The sequence below is a fragment of the Vanessa tameamea genome, chromosome 3 (assembly GCF_037043105.1).
Source record: "Vanessa tameamea isolate UH-Manoa-2023 chromosome 3, ilVanTame1 primary haplotype, whole genome shotgun sequence".
Lineage (NCBI taxonomy): Eukaryota > Metazoa > Arthropoda > Insecta > Lepidoptera > Nymphalidae > Vanessa > Vanessa tameamea.
The window spans coordinates 2,712,795-2,735,524 of record NC_087311.1 but is presented as its reverse complement, the minus strand read 5'-3'; the positions used below and the strand labels follow the sequence as shown (position 1 = coordinate 2,735,524).

The 22,730-nt window shown below is 36.3% G+C and overlaps 1 protein-coding gene across 6 annotated transcripts; it reads right to left on the bottom strand.

Moving 5' to 3' along the window:
* Positions 1–2,276: 2,276 nt before the first annotated feature.
* Nej (nejire) lies at positions 2,277–21,943 on the bottom strand. Of its 6 annotated transcripts, none has more exons than XM_026635976.2 (23): positions 21,360–21,943; positions 19,646–19,857; positions 18,536–18,743; positions 15,683–15,849; positions 14,460–14,834; positions 14,104–14,337; positions 13,829–13,967; positions 13,204–13,368; positions 12,630–12,958; positions 12,431–12,549; positions 11,736–12,321; positions 10,702–11,646; positions 10,444–10,601; positions 9,729–9,839; positions 9,235–9,553; positions 8,972–9,115; positions 8,382–8,855; positions 7,968–8,201; positions 7,085–7,885; positions 6,178–6,453; positions 4,313–4,492; positions 3,880–4,092; positions 2,277–3,043 (listed from the first exon to the last, which is right to left on the bottom strand). In XM_026635976.2, the coding sequence occupies exons 1-23, from the start codon at positions 21,442–21,444 to the stop codon at positions 2,588–2,590; spliced, it is 6,930 nt and encodes a 2,309-aa protein (XP_026491761.2). In that variant the 5' UTR covers positions 21,445–21,943; the 3' UTR covers positions 2,277–2,587. The 6 variants fall into 6 exon arrangements, with proteins under 6 accessions (XP_026491761.2, XP_026491762.2, XP_026491763.2 ...); XM_026635977.2 differs by having other exon boundaries at positions 4,313–4,489; XM_026635978.2 differs by having other exon boundaries at positions 7,968–8,192.
* Positions 21,944–22,730: the final 787 nt, after the last annotated feature.

The window sequence follows — 22,730 nt, the reverse complement described above, 5'->3', positions numbered from 1 at the left end:
ACTGGTTTAATAATATGGTCATAGTGGACTATAAGTTTTAGCGTAGGCAACTATAGCTGTTATATTAATTTTATCAACTAGATCGATCGTTGATCGAACCTTTCTTCTTCAAAAATACTTTAAGTAAGTAGGTACATCCTTGATTATACATTTGAACTGATAATTAGTAAGAATTAAGTAAGTTAATAACTTAAAAACTATCTTAAGTAAGTGACTTATTAATTCGTATAAAATAATTTACACGAAAATAAGTTAAATATACTGTCTTATTTTATGTACCTAAGTATAACATCAAAAGTAATTTTAAAAATGGTCCGATTCCTTCAAAATCTAGTGTGGCAGCAACAAGCCGTAATGACTGTAGTACTTTTTTTTATTCGTAGCCGAATGATTAAGCAATCAAGAAACATTTTTATTTTCATTTCCCTTTTATAATTTCATGCCCTTCCCAAGCATTAAAATTAAATGTCCTGTAACTTCCGGAATAATCAAGGCAATCAATCAATAATAAGATTGAAGGGCCTTTTACACAAGCGTATTAATAACTTAAGATGTCCAATAAGATTAAAATATAAAATCATTCAAATCATATTTTAATTTCTTTGTAAGATACGATAATCACTCTTGTGTATATGAAACCAAAACTTTGCCATTTAACCGTTATGTCGAAACTCAAGCATGTACAATTCATATGCAGAGAAAGTTATATTTCCGCATACGAATTAAGCTCCCGCCCAGAGGTGAGAGCAGTACTCCACTCCATGAGAGGCCGAATTTGCGCCTTGTGTAAATTCTACAGTATCAGTTTCTCGATGAACTTCCATACAAACTTTTATCTTAATAGGAGATGAATTTTCAAAAAGGTTTAAAAAACTATCATTTACTTAATAAAATGGTGTATTTTTTAAATACAGATATCCATATGTTTGTAGGGTTACTGGTCCCTAGCTTACTTGTAGTTGTTCTTGATAATAAAATTGCACTTGCACACAACCATTTTTATTTAAGTAAATGATAGGCACAGTTTTGTCACAACAATATAAGCATGAAATTCGATCCCAATCAAGTCTCTGCACACGTTTAAAAGTCTAGTAAAAAATGATTATTGTATCGCGTGAAAACCTTTACATTTTACCGCCGGCATAGTTAGGAATAAGCTCTAAGCCTTCTCAGACTGTTACTCACCTTTTTCAATCATTCTTGGGTCTAAAATCACTTAGGTCTAAAATCGCTTGTGAGATTTAAGCCTTTTGATAACAAACCTATTCGTTAACCAATATAATACTGGAGACATTTGACAACAATTGTATTTTCTCTGGATCCATGTCAAATTCGAGTGCTAACTTCCATTGTCTGAAATTGCGTAGACCTGTTTATTATTAACTTTTTCTCATCTTTTTATATAGAATACTACTAAAATAAAACAAAAAACAACTATTTGCACATTTATTATGAAAAATCATTTAGGTTTTTTTTCAAGTATTAGTTTTATACCAAAGTACACAAAAACAAATGGTTTATGGATTATTGGGGTTCATCACGACTATGGAAACAAAAAAAAACCTGGACGGTAAAGAAAAAAGAAGTGTTGATACACGTCGTTACTTAAAATTTAAATAAATAACTACGAATATCAAAAAGTAGATCTTCAGTAGAAAATTTATATACTCTTTGCTGATGACCATAATGGCTTATTCCACATATGTCATTATAAAATTAATAGACTAAACAGTTTTTTATACATATTTTTAATTCGATATTATGTTTAAATATGAAATATATCTGCTTTATTAAATATACATATATTTTATCCCTATTAACACATCATACCTAAATACACATAAACAGTACGGAAAAAGTCTGTTGCAATCACATGATAACTTCTCGTTTTGTAGTTAGCTTCAATTTGTAAATTAAAAAGTATAAATTCGCTGACAGGAGTAGATTTGAGTTAAATTGCGTTATATAGGCCTTCTTGTTAAACGGTTTTAAATATAATTGAGCTTTTTAAGGTATAAATAAATATATTTTGTTTTAACGGGATCTTTAAGATAAAACGACGGTTAGGAGATTCCAACCAACTGGAGCCGGTTGCTATTTATATTTATTTAAAAAATGTAACTTTGACAACATAGTCAAACCAATGAGATATAACAAAACATCGGTTTTATGAGAATAAAAAATATAAATAAATCAGATTTACTAAAGTTATCAAAAAATCAGGTTCAACATAGTAAAGCAGGAAGTAGTAGGTTGTATTAGAACAGAAACAACAATTTATAATCATCACATAATTATATTATAAAATGATTTAATTACAATAAACAGAATAAGTATCATAATGTACCTACACTACGAACAACTTACATTACGCAAAAGCGGACAGGATGTACTCTTTCTCATATTTACATTTTGTACATTGAGCGCTCGATTCGTTCATCGTAATACTAAATACGTCCTTCGCGTCGCTAAACGATATCATCGACAATAAATAGTGCGGGGAAGGGGAGACGAGCGGGCGGCGGCACGCGCAGGCCGCGATAGCTTATATATTACAGGGCGACCGGGCGCGCCTCGGTTATGTACACTACAACTGCTCCACGAACTTGGTGAGTTGGTCCTGAGGCGTCATCGGCGGCAGCTGCTCGTCGGGCGGCGCGTGGGGGGCGGGCGGCGCGGGCGACTGCCGCATCATCAGCAGCTCCGAGGGCGTGGGCGGCCGCGGCGACGGCGTGGCGGGCGGCGACCGCTGCAGCACGCCGCCCACGGCGCCCACGCCGCCTACGGAGCCCACGCCGCCCACTCCGCCGCCGGGGAAGTACCGGGCGGCAAGCCTGGGCGCCGGCCCGCCGCCCGCGTATGCACCGCGCATGCCCATCATGCCGCCGCCGACACCGCTGACGCCACCGGCGGGGCCGCCCTGCTTGAACCAGCCCCCGGGCGCGCCCGCCGACATGCCGGACACGCCGCCGACTCCGCCGACGCCGCCGAGACCGACTCCTGAGACGCCTCCGACGCCACCCACACCAGACACACCGCCGACCTACACACGTACAAATAAATCAGCTAATTAAACAACGGGAATAAAAACCGATTAATCAAATAAATAATTTGGACTTTATAAAATCCAGTACAAATAAGACAGTTCAAGTTCATTCTATAGCTTCTCAATTCAAATCAACCGGAAATGTTGTGTTAGGTCGTTTTAGCAACATTTTTCGTGCGTCGTGGGGACATTAAACCCTATTGGATTTTAAAGTTTATGGTAGAAAGAAAATTTCGTCGATAGTTTGAATAGACAAATTTTTGCAAATCTGTATTTACAGGCTTGAATAAATAGAAAAAAAAACCAGTCAAACGAAGCTGTAGCACGTCAGATTCGTGTGTGTCGGGAGGGTCACAATTTTGCAAAAGAAAACCTCGACATTGTATATTGAATAAAATAATTCAGAACTTTTCAGGACCCCCGTTACTTTTCCCGTTTATTGAGTGAACACCAATAAAATTATTTGCACGCACGTTTTGAATAAGCATACATTTACAATATTTTTTTTTTAAATATTGATTTTACACGTTTTTCATTAAAAAATTATGAATACCACTTTTAAAATCAATTTTATTCTTTTGAGTTTATGTGTTCTATACGAATTACTGCCAATTTGGTAACATAATTACTGATAATTTTTATAAGTAGACTTAATTTTATTATTCGACCATATTCGTAAGTGGAGTTGTCCAGACATCAAATTTTTCAAAAGTTACTCCTGTCTCGCTGCCATAGAATGAATCTCAAAGACCGGCCATATACCACTGGTTTTATTATTGTTGGACAATGGCCTGTTGATGAAAAGTTTGAGTAGTGCTATGTCGATAACTGACCTGTGTCTGTTGAGGTAGCATCTGATGCATTTGTTGCAACCTCTGCTGCTGCTGTGGCTGCGACATCATATGCTGAATTTGTTGTGGCTGCTGTGGCACTCCGGCGCCGAGGCCCACATTAACATTGCCAACGCCACCGACACCGACATTTCCAACGCCAACGTTGCCGACTGGGCCGACACCGCTGCCTGTTTGTTGCTGATTTTGGGCGTTCTGCGTAATATAAAAGAATCATGTCTTTAAATTAATTACAACAGATAATGAAATTTAATACCTGGTCAATCAAAACTTTGGTATAAAACGGTATAATTTAAAAAATGCCTAACCTGATCATATAAGTCACTTTTTTTTTCATTTCGTAAAATAAAATACTTTTTTAATGGAAAATATTTTTTGTCACAGAGAGTAATAAGATATTATATTATTGTTTTACCTGTGCTCTTTGTTTGATGAAGGCTGCCATAAGTGGTGGATTTGATTTGAGGATCTGCAGAATTTCTTGCTGCTGATTGTGACTGGCGGGTGAGCGCAACGTGGCCATGAGCTGCTGCAACGCCTTTTGATGCATCGGTTGTTGCTGCTGCTGCTGCTGCTGCGGCGCACCCGCTCTCTGCTGGGATACAATTTGTAATTAGTAAGTACTATTTTTATTAAGCACTAAGTCACTCTATAAGAACTTGAGTATTTTTTTAATAATTATTTCAATATTATGCAAAACAATAATTACGTTTCATGTTTTGACGTCAGTTCTAAGCAATATTTTTTTTGTGTTTTTATTGCTCTTTATCAGTATTTTAATGAATAAATTTTCGAAAATTACAAAATTAAACAACCCAAGAATATTTTTGTAATGAATAGTAGAAAAAAATTAACATTTAAATAGTTTTACATACTTTTATTAAATGTAAATTTTCTTAAATCTATAGCAAGGTTTCACGTTTGAACATGCTAAATTGTGGATATGTGGAATAGTTATGGATTGTAAAAACCTACTTGAATCCATACTAATATTATAAATGCGAAAGTAACTCTCTGTCTGTCTGTCTGTCTCGCTTTCACGCCAAAACTACTGGACCGATTTAAATGAAATTTGGAACATAAATAGTCTAGAGCCTGAGAAAGGACATAGGCTACTTTTTATTTGGAAAAAAGTCCTGTAAAGGGTTGAAAAGGGGGTGAAAGATTGTAAGTTGTTGAAAGTATTGTCATTTTTATAACTAGAAGCATAAAACTTATATTTTAGGCTGAACACTTATAAATTAACATATCATGACACCCACTAAGGAGCAAATTTTGGAAATTCTGCCTCTAAAGGGGTGAAATAGGGGTTGAACGTTTGTATGGAAGTCCGTAATTTTTTTAAGTTAAAAATATGAAACTTTTTTTTAGATACTGATTAAAAATTATTAAATACAAATTTAAATGTTTCTAGATATTCTACCTCTAAGGGGTTTAATAGGGGTTGACATTTCTTATATAGGTTAGTCTGGAAGTCCGTCATTTTTGAAGTTAGAAGCATGAAACTTTATTTTTGGGCTACTGATTAAAAATGAGTAGATACGTATTTAAGCGTTTCTTGATATTTTAGGCCTAAAGGGTAAAATAGGTGTTCACATTTCGTATACAGGTTACTCTGGAAGTCAGTCATTTTGAAGTTAGAAGCTCGAAGTTTTATTTTTGGGCTACCGATTAAAAATAAGTTGATTCGCATTTAATAGTTTCTGGATATTTCACGCCTAAGGAGAAAAATTGGGCAGTAATTTCATAAATAGGATAGTTTGGAAGTCCGTCATTTTTGAAGTTAGAAGCATGAAATTTTATTTTTTGTGCCACTGATTAAAAATGAGTAGATACGTATTTAAGTGTTTCTGGATATTCTACCCTAAGGGCTGAAATACACACCAATGTGGTATACAAAGAGGTCTTACATTAACGTAATATTTTAAGTTAATTTGTATATATATTCATATTCTACGTGAGCGAAGCCGCGGGTAAAAGCTAGTAAAGTATATTTTGATTATTTTTGACTAGACCGAAAGATTAGAATTGAGAAATCAAAAGGTTTTTAGTCTGAGTAGGAAGTATAAAACGATATGGCAATTTGCAAGCAAATACTCATCATTTGTAAAACAAATACAGCTAAAAATAAAATTGTTAAAAATTTCAATTGGAGATTTTTTCCTATATTCCTAAGTAGTTAATGATAGATCAAACGAGAGCTTACTTTCCAAAACTTGCATTGACGATAAGTAGGTTATGTTTGACTTCGCTTCATCCATGAGTAGGCGATAGCAATACCTGTATGGCAGAGGGCGCGTGCTGCGCATGCGGCGCGTGCTGCGCGTGGTGCTGCAGCGGCGCGTGCTGCGCGAGCGGCGCGGGCGCGTGGTGGGGCAGGCGGTGGTGCGGCGCGTGGTGCAGCGGCGGCGGCGTTCGGTATCGCGCGCCCCAGTCGGCGCCGCGCACGGCGGCCGCGCCCACGCCCAGCCCCACTCCCCCAACGCCGCCGGGAGGACCCATTGCTGCCTGCTTGCCGTATGACGGCGTCTGTTGTCGCGCCGCCTCCTCTTGTACCTGTTGCGAAACCACTGCCTTTAAAAATAAAATTCTAATACATCCGAACTCAAAAAAACTGGACATGTGCGAGCCGGACTCGCCCACCGAGGGTTCCGTACAAATTTGTAGTTGTATGTTTTTTTTATTCACTTAATTATCAAATTTAAACCAATTTGTGAGTGGTGACTGTAAAAAGAAGTTTTTTTTTTTAAATTCTTCGTCATAAATCGAAAACCATAACATAAATATAATTAAAAATCTGTTTAAGCTTGTGCCAATGAAGTCTTTCATACGATATTCAACATGACACTTGAATGAATGAATCTTTTTTTTTACGTTAATTTGAGTTTCATTTTTTATAGCTTCAAGAGACTGTAGACCTGAGTATATTGTTATAATTTCAACTCGAAACATCCCCACGCGTTTTCGAGATAAAGGGTATATACAGAAAGATGGGCGGAAAAAAAAGTGATCCTATAAGGGTTCCGTTTTTTCCTTTTGAGGCACGGAACCCTAACAATAGTAATTTAATTGAATTTTATTCTTTAAGTATATATTAAATATATCAAGACAATCGATTTGGAGTAGTATGAATAGTAGAATAGACATTGTATCTCTACTGAAATATGTAATGGAATCTAGTAAGTACCTGCTGAAGCGCCTTCTGCACGTTGTGCGGCAGTGCGTGCGCCGCAGGCTTGGCGGGCGGCGGCGACGCGAGCGCGGGCGCGGGCTGCGGGGGAGGCGAGGCGGCTCCTGTCGCACCACCGCGCGTGTTCATTGCCGCCATACGTCGCCGCAGCAACTGCTGCTGTTGCACGCGTTGCTGAACCTGTTGCTGCTTTAACTTTTGCTTTATACTGCTGCAGAACGGCACCGAGCACTTCGTCTCCTGACAGTGTTTCGCATGGTAGCAGCACAGTGCAATGAGTTGCTTGCAGATTGCACAGTCTCCCTTGGTCTTGCGCTTGCAGACCTTGGTGTGCGCGACCACTCGCTTCATCTTCTGGCAAGATGGTAAGCGACAATTGGCGTCGCGACATTGGCATGCGTGTACCAGGGACTGTATGCAGCGTTGGATAGACAACTTGCGCGCCTCTTGCGGGTTAGCCTGCTTCATGTCACCTGGCGACGAGCTGACGTCGAGGTCTAATCCAAGCTTCTCCATCTTGTGTGGGTGTCCCTCTTTGTCATAGCAGGGCACGCACAGGTCAAAGTCATCGCAAACGGTGCAATGGTACCTCGTCTCAACATGAGATTTACAACTATTACATGTGTATACGAATTTGTCTTGACCTTGGTTGTGGAGTTCATAAAGCATACAAAGTGTGGAAAATCTCGCCCTCCGCGTCGATGAGAATTCGTAGTGACGATCTCGGGCCATCGTCAGGAAAGCGTCGCGACCGTCCATAAGGTCGCAATTTACTAATGGATCTGGGTCTTGAATTGGCTGTAAATAAAAATACGAGTATAAAAAAATTGACAATTAAGTAATAGATATCTTAACTAAGAGTTAAATTTAAACTACTCACAGCTAAACTAGCGGCAGACTGTGCGGAATGTAGCCTAATAACGAAGAAGACTTCTTTGTGCTTCTCCATTGTTGCAAAAATTTTTGCACTGAGATCACTGCCTTGTTGCTGATCGCTCTGTTTCTTACTGTTCTTTCTTTGGGCGGCCTTTGACTTGTTTGATTTCTTAGCTTTCTTCTGGCCTTTTTTCTTGCCATCGGGTCCTTGTTCATTTTCTTCGGAAGACTGGAATATCTAAAATCATGTTAGAAATATTCTCTCACATCGCAATACCCGTTGATATGATGGCAATGGGATTAGATTTTGCGAGAATTTCAATGTCATAAATAGTATATTTATAAAGTCATAATATAACAATAATAAAATAATTAACTTGAAAATTAAATGGATAAAATGTACACGAATGATACTGACCACTGCCTCAGCGGCTTCAGCTTGCTTTCTCTTCTCTTCCTCTTCTTGATCCAATTCTTTAATAGACTCTTCTAGGACATTGGGCCAGAAATCCCCTTCAAAATAAGGCAATTCAGCAGCTGACGAGATATTATCCTCCATTGCTTGCTTAAGAATATCTTTGTAATCTAAAATTATCCTTTCTATAATACCCTTGTCTAGCATTTTCTTGTACCACTCTTGTAGCCTTTTAGGCTTGGGTATTTTTTGTTCGGGCGGATGGCAGTGAAATATGTAGTCGTCGCCCTCAGAAGGCGGGCAGGCCCAGATGTGGGCCATTGTATAACCCAATTGCTTAGCGTAATCCAAATATCCTAATAAAATCTCGTGATACACAGCAGTTCTGTACTGCCTCGGTTGGAAGAAATGTACTGAATCTAGATATGCTATATAAACTCGCCTCGTATTAGGCGATGGACTTTCACTACCATACTCCTAAAAAAGATTTACATAATGTAAAAAATGACATTTGCACATACTAAACAAAGGCAGGGTAATCTTACTTATAATAAAATATATTCGAAACATATAGAGAATATCAAGGTACATACCTGCACATGCATTCCAAAGAAACAAATATCAGTTCCATCAACTTCCTCAAATGCAAATAACGCTTTAGCCCGATACGGGAATTCGGCGCACAACTCCCCCGATTCTACGAATCTCGATCTCATTCCTGGTTTCACTTCGACCATCTGCAAATATTATACGTTCGAGTATGGTATTTTTTTGTTTAATGTTAAAATTTTAGTAAAAAAAAATACCACAAGAATAAATTTGGAAAAAAAAAATTACTTATTAAGAAATATATTACCTTATCGGACGATGCGACAACCCTGATATGCACTTCGCCAGCGCCAGCCTCTTTTTTCTTAAGGAAATTATTAACTCTAGTTTCAATATAAATGCCGAGCTTAGAAGTAGGCAGTTTCTTAGAACTAAACTTGTTGTCTTTCCGCTTCGCCCCTTTCTTCTTCAAACAGTTATCACAGCAAAAGCCTTGAGGCCATATTTGGTCATGGTGCAACACACATATTTGATGCTGCTTCCTACCACAGTCCATGCAAAGCACAAACGGTTCTTGCTCTAAATGGTCATTTTTCATTTCTTTGAATTGATCTTTTTTGATCGCTCTGCAATAAAATATTTGAATTTTATCAAAAATTAACGTTAAAAGACAAACATTACACAAACTTAATACATTTATACTTAATCGATGTTTTACTTTGTTTATGTTTACGGCAATATATTAATTTTAAATAAATGTACAGATATTTAAAAATAAAATAATAAGAGAACGTCACTTACGTCTGGGGCTGCAGCGGGTCGTCGCCGAGCGTGACAGTGTCGCCCTGGATGTCGTTGAAGCACTTCTGGCAGAAGGTGTATCTATCGGACACAACCCCATACGCTTTTAGACTTTAGTTCATAACAGTCCGAGCGAGTGATGAAGCGTGACAGGAACGTTTGTGTGCAGGCAAGGGCGTGCGAGGGCGAAAACAAATTAGTAAGCGATAAGAACATAAAAGGGATTAGTATAGATCCCATGGATGGAGCAATACTGGTATTAGTTTGGTAATCACTTATAACGATAATGTACAGTAGCATTTTCCCACTAAAGAAAAAAAAACGTGTATTGATAGCATAAAACAAAGAAAAAAAAATTACAATAACATGTAGCTTTCTATGACAAGAACCAGACTACAAAAGCGACAGATAGGTGTATAGGAATAAATTGATGAGCATATCTATACTTTAATTTAGGTATTAAAAATATTTATAAACATTGATTAAAGAATTAACTATACATTTAGTGGTCAAACAAAAACTGTGATGGTATGGCATTATGATTGTGAAGGTATTGGTATTGTATGTATGATGATTATGACAGGTAAAAGAAAATTATAGTAAAATTTAAAAAGCTTCAAATTTATAAATATGTATATATAAAATCAAAGTATTTCACATGTAAAATAAAAGTACTCAAAAATTATTAGATTAATAATTGACTACTACTACTAACCTGTTTTGATAACTGAAGTATTTAGCGTCGCGGGGAATAGTGCAAAGCTGTTTGCCATAACAGCATAGCACTTGTGGGTTGAAAGTGTACTTGCGACCGCAACAGTATCCCAGACTTTGCATTACGGGATCTATTTCTACTTCAAATACTTCTGACAGCTATGAAAGATAACAAATAATAAGATTAGTAAAACAATACAATGTCCATGAATATTAATTTAATATTTTTCCACCAAGAAATAATATTTACGATAGTTACCTTAGTACAATATCTATAGACACGTGAATTCTTGCGATTGTACAGCCAAGCGTTCTCAAACATAAGCCAGACGTCATCAACATATTCCCATGGATCTTTGTACTGGCCTCGGTCTATCTTCATCTTGATTGTGGAAAGATCTATTGGTTTGGTCACAATATCGAAGTAGTCTGGGATACCAAGGGCTTGCGCGTCCACCGGCTGCCGAAAAGGCAACGACTCGGGGTCGAGGCGGAACAACTTCTCAAGCGTTGGAAGTAACGCCTGACGCAGTTCTTCCGGCTTGAAAGCAAACGTCTTTTTGGGTCCGCGATCTGAAGCCGCGGCGTCCGCGCCCGTTGGCGTTTCTGGCGGCTCCTCTTTGATTTCGCGTTTAATTTCTCGCTTGATTTCCTGCTTCAAGAAGGGATCTGGCCTGTCGAGGCTTGAATCTTTATCGCGTGGTGTCTCATCACGCATGCCTTTTCCGCCACAGTCGGGATCTTCGGGTTCCTCTTTGATTCGCACGTCATCCGGGTCGCGCTTAACATCGGGCGGGCTATCTTCGGCGGCTTGCAGCGCCGCCATCTGTGCGGATATAGGCGCGGCGGCAGAGGGCGGCCGTGAAGCGGGGCGCGGGTCGGGCGCGGGGCTGGCGTGCGCAAGCGGAGTGGCGGGCGTAGCGGCGCCGCCCACGCCGCCCGCGCCGCCGGCCGGGGACGAGGCGCCCGTCTCGTTGCGAAACGCGGTGTGGTTCATGAAGGGGCTAGCGACGGGCCCACCACCCGGGAGACGCACCTTCGCCTCTGCCGCGCCGTGACCGGGAGACGCGAGCGCTGCGGGGCCGTTACTCTGCAGTGGATATTGCGGCACCGGAGATGTCATTGGCTGTCCGAAAGGTGACATACCGGGGTTCCCGACGCTGCCGACTCCTCCTACGCTTCCGCCATTCGGTGTCTGAGGCATCTAAAGAGAAACAGTTACAATAGATGAATGACATTACTGTGCACAAAAAAATGACTGATTTTTTATAAAGTACCACATGTAAATAATACCTGGTTGGGACTAGGTCCAGGTGGGCCCACTAGATTTGACTGGTATGTCATTCGGTTGCCTTGCATAGTGAGCGGCATACCAGGCGAGGGGATGCGCATTGCAGGTAAACCAGGCTGAGGGGGTAAGTTAGGCCGGCCAACGCCACTACCTACTCCCACTCCGACTCCAACTCCTCCGACGCCGACTCCCACACCCACGCCAGGTGCCGTAGGCCTGACGCCACCCATGACACCACCTAGTACTCCTCCAGGTTGTTGTTGTTGTTGTTGCTGCTGCTGCTGTTGTTGTTGTTGTTGCTGCTGCTGCTGCTGCTGCTGCTGTTGTTGTTGTTGCTGTTGTTGAAGTTGACTTTGTTGCTGCTGCTGTGCTTGTAACTGTTGTTGTTGCTCTTTTCGCTTTTGCCGTTTTTCTTCCAATTCTTTCTGTATTTTATATATTTTTTCGGCAAGCAAATGGTAGTACTCAGACCGCGTACTAGCCATTTCATACATGTCACCTTCTACTTTTCTCGCGTACGCAACAAGATTATGCATTCTTTTATCTTGCATCGCTGTAGGGTCTGGTGTAGGAAAAATGGCTTGCACCCTGTATGTGTTAAAGAATAAAAATTTAGTTATATATCTTGGTATGGCGTAAAAATGTAATAAATAAATAATGACATAAAAACAGTAAATACACAGAAAGCTAAACTTACAGTTTATGAACAAGGTGGTTTCTGAGATCAGGTGTTATAGACTGGTGCCATTCTTTCGTTCCAGAAACGGGATTGGCTGTGACAGGTCCTCCTGGTAGTTGCAACGTTCCTGTGCCCATCTGATAAAAATATTAGAAATATTGCGTTCAAAATATATACAATAATAGTTTTTATTTGAACAAAAGGAAAGTTTTCTTACAAGTTGCTGCTGCTGTGATTGTTGTTGCTGTAAGTCAGACTGAGATTGGTGCGCGAAGAGCTGCTGCATGGGCTGCTGCTGGGGCAGTACGTCGGAGAGTGAGGGCGGGCGCGGTGCAGTCATGCGTGGGAGTGGTGCGCGTGCAAAGCCGCCCACCATGCCCGCCACCGACGTAGGGCACGCGATACCAAGAGCTTCATACGCGCGTTTCATGTCCGCACCCGCTCCGCCGCCCACAGAGCCGACCGAACCGACACCTCCCACCCCACCCACTGAACCCACTCCACCGACGGCGTTCCCAGACTGAGCCGACGCAGATGATACTCCACCTGAATAGATTGCTTCATAAATTTATTTACTTAAAAAGTAGATATTATTTTATAATATTAAATAAACAAATAAAATGTACAATTGTGAATGACAAGATGTTATTTATTAAGCACCACATTTTAGCACACGATATAAAAAAAGTACATTCAGAGTAAAACAAATTAAGAATCATTCTTGATGCTACGAAGTAATTTTGAGTATAATTGATATAAGAACCCAAAAAATCATGCTATGTAACACTTACCGGCCAGTGGGTTGACTGTGGGGAGTGCGTTGGGTGCGGGCGCGGACGCCACGTTAACACTGATAGAACCAACGCCCACGCCCACACCCACGCCGACACCTCCGCCTGCCGTGCCCACGCTGCCCACCGAGCCTACGCCGGTGCTCGAGTGGGAAACAGCAGCCGCTGGACAAATACGCTCTAATGTAACATATATTATTACTTACCCATAAAGATATTTTCGAGATGTTTTAAATTATGTCAAATACCTTACAATACTCGTTTGATTAAAAATTCCCAATGAATATGATGATTAATTGTAAAATAATTTAATTAAAAGTTCTGTTAATATTTGCATTTCTTTTTTAACATATTACGAGTATAAGGATTAGTATAAGTGTAGTAACTGAAGAAGTACTGAACGGCTTTTATTCTTAAAACCCTGAACAAAACCAAACTGCAACTACGCTTATATATGTATGTATAGAAAAAAAATATTTTAAGAACAGTCCATGTTTTGCAATAAGCTATTTTATGATTAAAAAGATATCAGAAATTATTTGATTTTTCTTAATTCATTTCATATATTAAAGTATTAGTCAATAGTGTTAGTTTAATTAAGCAAAAAGAACATTGAAACACTTACCATTCATAGGGTTAGTCCTAGTCCTATCAGCTTGCTTGAGAGGCAAACAAACAGGACAGTCATTTTTTATACAATGTTTCCAATGGTTAATGATTTGTCTTGATGATGAGCAGTGGGGTACACCACAGTTTTTTCCCGCCTGAAAATTAAAATGTTATTACTCACATTACAGAATGGGTAACGCAAATAAACAATAAGTCGGTTAACAAATAATAATTTGTAAAAATTTTAGCATTGAGATAAAAAATTGTTAAGACTAAACCAGTATAACTAACCTGACACGACATCATATGGTTAAGCACACTCTTCATAGTCTTGCAATGCGGTAACGTACATTGCCACGTCTCGCCATTGGATTGGCTCTCACGTCGCTGACACTTATGCGCGTGCAATAGCAGTACCAATTGCTGCTGGATTAATTTCCGCTTCTCGGGGTCGGCGATCGAGCCCGTGTTTGGTTGCTGTGTTGGCTGCGACGATGCTGATTGCGTCGCCGCTTGCGGTTGTGACTGTTTAAATTCATAATCATAATTATTATTGAACAAAACAATTATAATGCGTATTGATTGGTATGCCATCCTAGGTATGTAAATTTTAGTTCGACATAAGAGTATTTAATATGGTATCTCACCTGTCCGCCGGCGGGCGCGCCAGGAGTCTGCGGTGAAGGTGCGGGCGGGACGGCTTGCGCTGCTCCACCGCCGGCTTCGGGCGGCGGGCCGAACCGCACCCCGGCCGCCCGCTGCGCCGCACCGCCCGCCGCTGGTTGCCCGTACGCGGGGTGGTAGGGCGCGAGCGGGTGTCCACCGCCACCGGGCGCACCCATGCGCGCATGGGCGCCGTGAGCTGCGTGCGCGCCGTGCGCCGCGTGCCCTCCGTGCGCCGCGTGGGAGGCGTGCGCGCCGTGCGTTAGTCCACCGCGCATGCTAGGTGCTTGCATACCCACGCCCACTCCCACACCACCGACTCCGCCCACTCTACCGCCGAGAGGGCCGTTCTGCATTGCCTATGAAAAGTAATTCTATGAGTGTGCTTGGGTGTATATGTGTATATCTGTATGTGCACGATTGTATGAAAATGTATACAAGTGTAATATAGAAAAAAAATTAAACTTAAAGGTATGGTTACATATTCAAGTTTTATTTAACATTTGGATTTGACCAATGAAAGAATGTATAACTAATAATAATAAACCTATTTGTATAAATATTATTTTGTTATTGTTAATTTTTTTTTTTTTTTGTGTCGAAATATCCAAAAAAGCATATTTTTTCAAAATTGTATTTAGCATATTTATAGCATCATTATATTGTTAGATTTTATTTGCAAACCACAAATACAATTAATTTAACACATATATAGAGCACATAAGCAAAATGAATTGTTATAATTGTTCTCATCACTATTGTTGAAGAAGAATAGTGTTACTTAGGTTAATATTACAATGTTATGAATAAATAAATATTAATAAATCGATTGATAAATACTAATCTCTCAGTTATATAGTAAAACAAATTTTAGTATTGAGACAGTCAAATATTGCACTTAGAAATCTTCCTAAATTAATTCCATATTTCTCTATCTTGCGAGTTCAAATATACACAGTAGCCATGAAATGCATGTATAAAAAACATTAAATTTTAGTTACATCTGTGCAAAATAATGGTGAGTATGTATTAAAATCTTTTGAAAGTTTACAATTTAAGGTTGGATATTGTTTAAACTTTTTTTTAATGATAAGAATATAGGATAATTTCCAAACAATGGAACTAGATTTATTTCCGAGTCCAATGAAATCTGAATTAAATATATTTTTAGGTACTTAATAAATTTATCAAATGATAAGTAACGGACCTGTGCATGAGGATGGTGAGGCGGTGTCCCGTGGTGGTTGTTGCCCATAAGCGTCGGCAGCTGCTTGTTCACATTGTTGATGATGCCCCCGCCGAGCATGTTCGGGCCTGTCATGTTACTATTCGTCACTACCATATTACCACCCACGTTCGCTACATTCATCCCACCTGTGGGGAAAAAAAAATTTAAGTACAAAAGTAAATAACTAAAATAATAATAAATGATTAACCACTTGTTAAATTACACTGGTCTACATCAAAATTGCCTTTTACATGAAAATATACTATATTGATTGTATTTCACTCACTGAACAAATATACAAATTAAAATTCATAGTTAGCTCTTATTGTGCATATATGCCATATAAATATAATAGCGGGTAGCGCGACAGATTTATCACATTAATGATAACTCAAAATATTTCGTGATTACCCGTGGAAATTTTATTATTTCACATTTGTTTGTTGCGTTTAACGCTGACTGTCTTTTGTTCAACAGTTAAACTGTTAGATTGTTACCTTTTTTTTTGTAATTTTTAGTGAAAAAGTAGATTTGTGGTGATCTAAAAGTCAATGGTGTTGGGTTTACAAATGGCCTATACCAAGTACTGTTAATTTTTGTGCAAGTGGGATAGTCGGGCTAGAGTTTTACATTACATAAAAAAGATTGGAATCCTAGACTAAGCCTGAATCCTGGAGAAAAAAACGTCAAGCACCTTCCTCTAGTTAATTCCCAAAAAAATCTTCTACCACCTTTACATATCAAATTGGGACTAATGAGAAACTTTGTGAAGGCTCTCAACAAGAATGGACCAGCATTCAAATACCTGCGAAGTAAATTTCCACGTATAAGCGACGCCAAAATTAAAGGAATCTTTATCGGACCTCAAATAAGAGATTCTAAAGGACCAAAACTTTGATTCAGTTTTACAGGGCTTTGAAAAAGAAGCATGGGAGTCTTTTAGAGCAGTCGTTCATGGTTTTTTGGGCAATAAGAGAAATGAAAATTATGTTGAATTTGTGAACAATCTCCTTCAAAAGTATCAACAGTTGGGTTGCAATATGTCCCTAAAAATTCATTTTCTTCACTCTCATCTTGATTTTTTCCCTACTAACTGCGGTGATGTAAGTGACGAACATGGTGAACGATTCCACCAAGATATCTCGACAATGGATAAGAGATACCAGGGCCGATGGGACGCGTCAATGACGGACTACTGCTGGAATTTGAAAAGAGATACCCCGAACAGTGATTACAAAAGACAAACGAAAAAGAAGAGAAAATCTTAATTAAATACGTTATTTTTTTTTAATTGTAATATTTTCAATTTTATATAAGTAAAAAGCAAAAAATAATAGTAAATGATTATTATAGGTTTTTTTTGTACAATGTTTTGCACTTTAACGTGTTACTAAAAGCCAAATTTTGTATATTAGGTATATATCCAAAATAAGAGCTAATTAAAAAAACATATTCTTGTTTTCCTATTCAGTAACCTCAAAGCAATATAAAAATAAAGTATTCAATTGAAAGGCACACAAAAAGTTACATTTTGTAGACCAGTGTTATCAATAGATGGAAGTTTTCTTCTATTTTGATTTATTAGATTTGATATTTTTATGTAACCCATACATTTGTTACTGAGTTTTTCTTCTTAACCAGTACAAGTTTATAATAAGTTATAATACTAATATGATGTGGGTTCTTATATCTTAAAGTTAATAAATATCACATGGACAAATCTACTTGCACTTTGTATTTCTCCATATTTGAAGCCATTTATCGTCTTTACTACTTCAAAATTTATGTTGCTTGTTATTAACGTAGTGTCCTTTGCTAATGTAGCAATGGTAATATCTAGTGTTGTTTGTAAATTGACTGCGTAAATAATGTATATAATTGGTCCCAAAACTGACCCCTGTGGCACTCCAGCCAACTATACAACAATAAAATGTAGCTATTTTTTCTTGTATAATATAAACAGCTGTGGTGAAGTGGATTAATGTACTTTTGTATAATGAAGCCTATGTAGTAAAATTTAAGACAAGTTTATTTTATGTCTAAGGCAGATAAAGCAAACGTATGTTAGATTCTATAGATACTAAATCTATATTTTGAACCAAAGACCTTATTCATTTGTTAAATTCTACAATGTAAATTCTAGTTAGTTAGTTTTTTTTCATCGATTTAAAGTTTCATCAATATTACAAATTTATATTTTTAATATAATCAACGTTATTAATTAATATAACGAATGTTATTTCCAAATGTATGTATATTATCATATCATTGGAAAAAATGTTTTTTTAATTGTACAATCTTACTTGACTATTAAAAAAATACTTAAAATTGTAATATAATCAAACGTAAAATTTTTACTAAAAAACTATTTAATTTAGATATATTATAATAGTTATTTAATAATGCCATGAACATGGATTAATATTGAATATATACCAAGACTATGGATGTAGTTAGAGGTGCTAAATATAGTTAATAAAAAGGTTTATTTGAATTTAACATAATTTACTTATGAATCAATAAATGAAATATGTATTGAAAGCTTGAGCTATGCACAACTGTTTATAAAATTAATTTGATGAAAATATCGAAACAACTAGGTATCTGTAATCATAAAATATTATATTGTTAAATAAACCTTATGCAGTCTCTTGTCTTAGGTGACTTGTGCTTAAACCTCCTATCCATTTTCCATACTATTTTTTTATCAAATTTGATACAAACTTACTTTCAATACACTTTCTGATATACAATAAAGATCTCTTCAAATTTATATTGGTTCTTATAAATATATAAAAAATAATTTAATCTTCGGTAGAACACAATACTTACCTTGAATGGAGCTCATTGGCATTGAAGAGTGGAGTTGGTTTGGATGACTTGTATTTGGTATAAGTTGCTGAAGCATACCACCCATTAGGTCTTTGGAGACAGACACATTGGGCGGTGACTGTAAGTTAGGACTCTTACTTCCTAAACTACTCAATCCTAAAGGGTTGTTGTGGCCAACTAAGCCACCCTTGTTGCCCTGTGAAAAGACCAGCAAACGACATAACACATTATTAATTTTAATTAATTCAGGTCATAAAATAATTTAAAAAAAAAAGTAATGTGAATACTCATGTGATACATGATTTTGATGATAAATTTGTAGATCAAAGGTAGAAAGTTTTTATCCAATGGCAAAATATATTAATTAAATGTAGTATAATTTACATATGTATAATTTTATTACATTTATATATTCACTGAAGCCACATGAAATGGAGCACATAGTGAATCGTAGTTTAGTTTCAGATTATTTGTAATTAGTACATTCAGCAACAGTTAAATATTAAGGCATATTCATTTAAGAATCACTAAGAATAATAATATATTTTTTGAGAATAATACAAAATTGTAAATTAATTATATAAACTAGCATTTGTATCAAATTGGTATAAAATGAGGGGATTTTAAGATAAATACGAAAATTTGTTGAAATAGACATTTGAAAATAATGTGCCTTAGATGTGCACAATTTTTTGAACTTAAATTCTCTCAATAAATGAGATAAACACATTATACAGTATGAGAAATGTTATTGCATTACATGTTGTTTAATTAGTTACTACTATAATGTAAAGTATTCTTATTGTTGATTTGTTTAAATTAATCATTATTTACAAAATATCAAAAAGAATATTTTGAAAAGCTTTTTTAAGAATAAGTTTAATTTTGTATTTAAAAAAAATAATTAATCTCTATGCAAATACTTTATTAGGCTTCTAGCCTGTTGCTGATATTATAAATATGAAATAAAAAATCTTATATAACTAAAAAATATATATTTTAAACTTAAATAACATTAACATGCTCTTTCTTTTAATCTATTTAATATCTATAACTTTACTTTTTATAAAGGTTTTTCCTTCATTAAAAACATCAGTCCCAGGTACTCACTTGTTGAATAAGGTGATTGTTAATTTGTCTCTGCATGGCAGCAGTCGGATCATCTCCGTTAAGCTGCTGCTGGCCCATTTGTCCCCCAGGGCCGGGTCCTTGCGCGGGGGGCTTTGGCCCTGTGACACCAGGTTGTTCACCCCATGAACCTCCCATCAACTCATCAGGGAGATCCTTTTCAAGGTCGAACATGTCCAGGTTAGAAAACCCGTCTACTGAAACCAATTATATGTGTTTGTAAACTTATACTAATGGCACATGTTTTATATTGTAATAAAATTAATTCATTTAATTTAACTTCTTGAAAACCAATCATACTCACTTTTATACTATACCAAATAAATAAAAATAAGATTTATTATATTCACCATTCACATTTTTAAAGTATACAAAATAATATATTTCAACATCAGCATCATTTTATGTCACTAATACATTAAAAGAAAAACAAAAAAAACAAACTTAAGATAACCTATAATATTTCAATTAAACTGAACAAACAACAATTTATTTGGTATATTGGGAGTTTTATTTGAAAATAAATAATAATATATTAGATGTAAACTTTTATTGTAACTAGATATTCTATTAAAACTAATTTTTGAGCATAAAACAAAATAGTAATAAACATCTATACAATATTATATTACATACTAAATCAATTTATAATTGCATCAATATCATTAAAAGAAGATTTGGCATTAACAGTATTCTTTTTTAAATTTCATTTGTATATATAGTTATTAATATTTTGTCATACATTAGGAAAATATGTTTTGACAGATATTGAATTGCCTTTAAGTTTGCACTTAACCAACAAATACTAATTTATCTTTACTATTTCACACATACTTTATCAGGTTTAAAAATATATTTATTTAAATTAAACCATTAAAACTTTTTTAAAGAAAGAAAATATGAAATTTAATTGGACACAAAATTTAACCATTAAATTTTAAACAATTTGAAAAAAAAATCTCTTAGATTACATAGATACATTTTAAGGTAAATATCATAAATCATGTGTTTAGGTAGACATTACAAGCATATATTAAGTTATATGAAACAATACAAACTACAAATAATTCGCCTTAAATTCTGTTTGCCTAATTTGATGGGTTATAATCACAAAACTAAATGTAGGTCACTCCATTATTGTTAATAATATCATTATAAGATTTATTTTATAAAACAAAACTTTCATTTTATATATTTAAAAATTGAATCTCTGATAAAATTAGTACTATTTTAATTGAACACAGTACAATACATTATATATAAACCTAATTAGAGTTAAAACTAATCATGTCACCATCAAAAACATCCATAAATGTATTTCAACGCAAGAGAAATATGCACAAGGTAAATATTTCTCTAATATCCTTACTCTTTTAATCACGAATTGTTCATATATTCCAAAAACTTTTTACGATACGATTTGAAACAACATTTTGTTTCGTACTGTCTAATTTGTTATCGAAGTGTCGAAATATTTTATAATAACACAAAAATAAATATTATAAGTACAATAAACCTAAAATATACAAAAAAGCACATTTTCCTAGTTAATTTAGCTCAAGAAACAATAATACGACGCAAAACTTGGAGGGCGCTAACAAGAGCGACGGCAAAATGTCAAAAATCTCTGTAATATAATAATGACAGAAGGGTGCTCGAAACTTAAGAAACTTGCAAAATAAGAAAAAGTACTCACCTGCGGTGTCCGAGGGACCCTGGAAAGGGTCCCGGATCATCTTAGCCCGCTTATTAGGCGGCTCATCCACATGATGATCGGCCATGGCTCTGTTTACTAAACGTAAGCCGTCGTGAATATTTCGGCCCGCCGATTCAAATAACACATTTATGTCTTATATCTTTAAGAAATAACATTTTAAAGCGATTTGTCATCCATCATAACGTAATTCACCCACATCCCGATCGTTCGATGTCTCTCGGACCATTGAAGGCACATATTAAAATTTCTCACTCAAGTATTCGCCATTACAAAGCTCCGAATCGAAGAGCTACACAGACCCTCTCACCATCTTCCGACGGAACTAGCACAATAAATGAAAACAATATCACCAGATTTTGCTACTTTATGGAACTTATTTTACCGATCGAACTACACGATTTCACTTAACACTTTAAAATATACGGAATGGTACAGTTTATGATTAAATGATGTAAGAAAAAACAGAAAATTTACACGACAAATTCCGAAATACTTCTCAGTCTCTCCAGCGCAAAATGGCGGCTGTTGATGAAAACTTTTTCTACGCTTGTCAGAAAATGTCGGCCTATAAAGAGACAAAGGCTTGTGATTGGTCCTCACACACCACGTGACTGCCGGAAGTGCCGACTTGACGCAGGATCGGTCCAATTATTCTGACGTCAACGCGTTCAGAACCGAATAGAAACGAAGTTAACCGATGAGTTTTCTACTTAAATTTAAAAGCTAAACTAAATTGTTAAAACTTGTTTTTACTTTTAAGAGAACATAAATATGTTAAAAATATGGACTTTATTCATTTTGTCTTTAATTTGATATAAAAATGTGAAGCAAATAAGTTATTTTTTAACACCATTTAAAATTTCCCTCCAATATCGGGAGGGGTCATCATCAATACGACGTGTATCTAGATCTATGGTCTCTAGGTCATCATAGAGAAAATAATACTTTCTATTATTAATTTTATTAAAATTAACTAATGTTATTTCTGTACTATGTAAATAGAACAAGAAAAGGTTTGAAAAACAGAAAGTTTTACTGGAAAAATATAATTTTACAAATCATAGTTATTTAATACTTGTATGTTTTTATTTAATTGAATCAAAAAAATTAAAAGCATTTTCATTTATTACATTTGCTTTGATAAAGAAAATAACTGTGAATATTAACATCGTGTTAATATTTCCTGATAAATATTGCAGGATTTACGAAAAATTGTTGCAAATATTTTGTGTCAACACTGTTTTACAAACAAAAATGTTGTCCGGCTTAAGCGAATCCATGTTTTGCGGGAATTATAGTTCAATCATAACTAAATAATAGTTTGACGGAAGGCTATATTTGTAATCATAA

Coding starts and splice junctions, on each gene's coding strand:
- Nej (XM_026635976.2), bottom strand. CDS start 21,444: ATGGCCGATCATCATGTGGATGAGCCGCCTAATAAGCGGGCTAAGATG. Junction 11,647..11,735: donor CTGGACCTAGTCCCAACCAG/GTATTATTTACA, acceptor GTTTCTCTTTAG/ATGCCTCAGACACCGAATGG. Junction 9,116..9,234: donor TTGTCGCATCGTCCGATAAG/GTAATATATTTC, acceptor TAATATTTGCAG/ATGGTCGAAGTGAAACCAGG.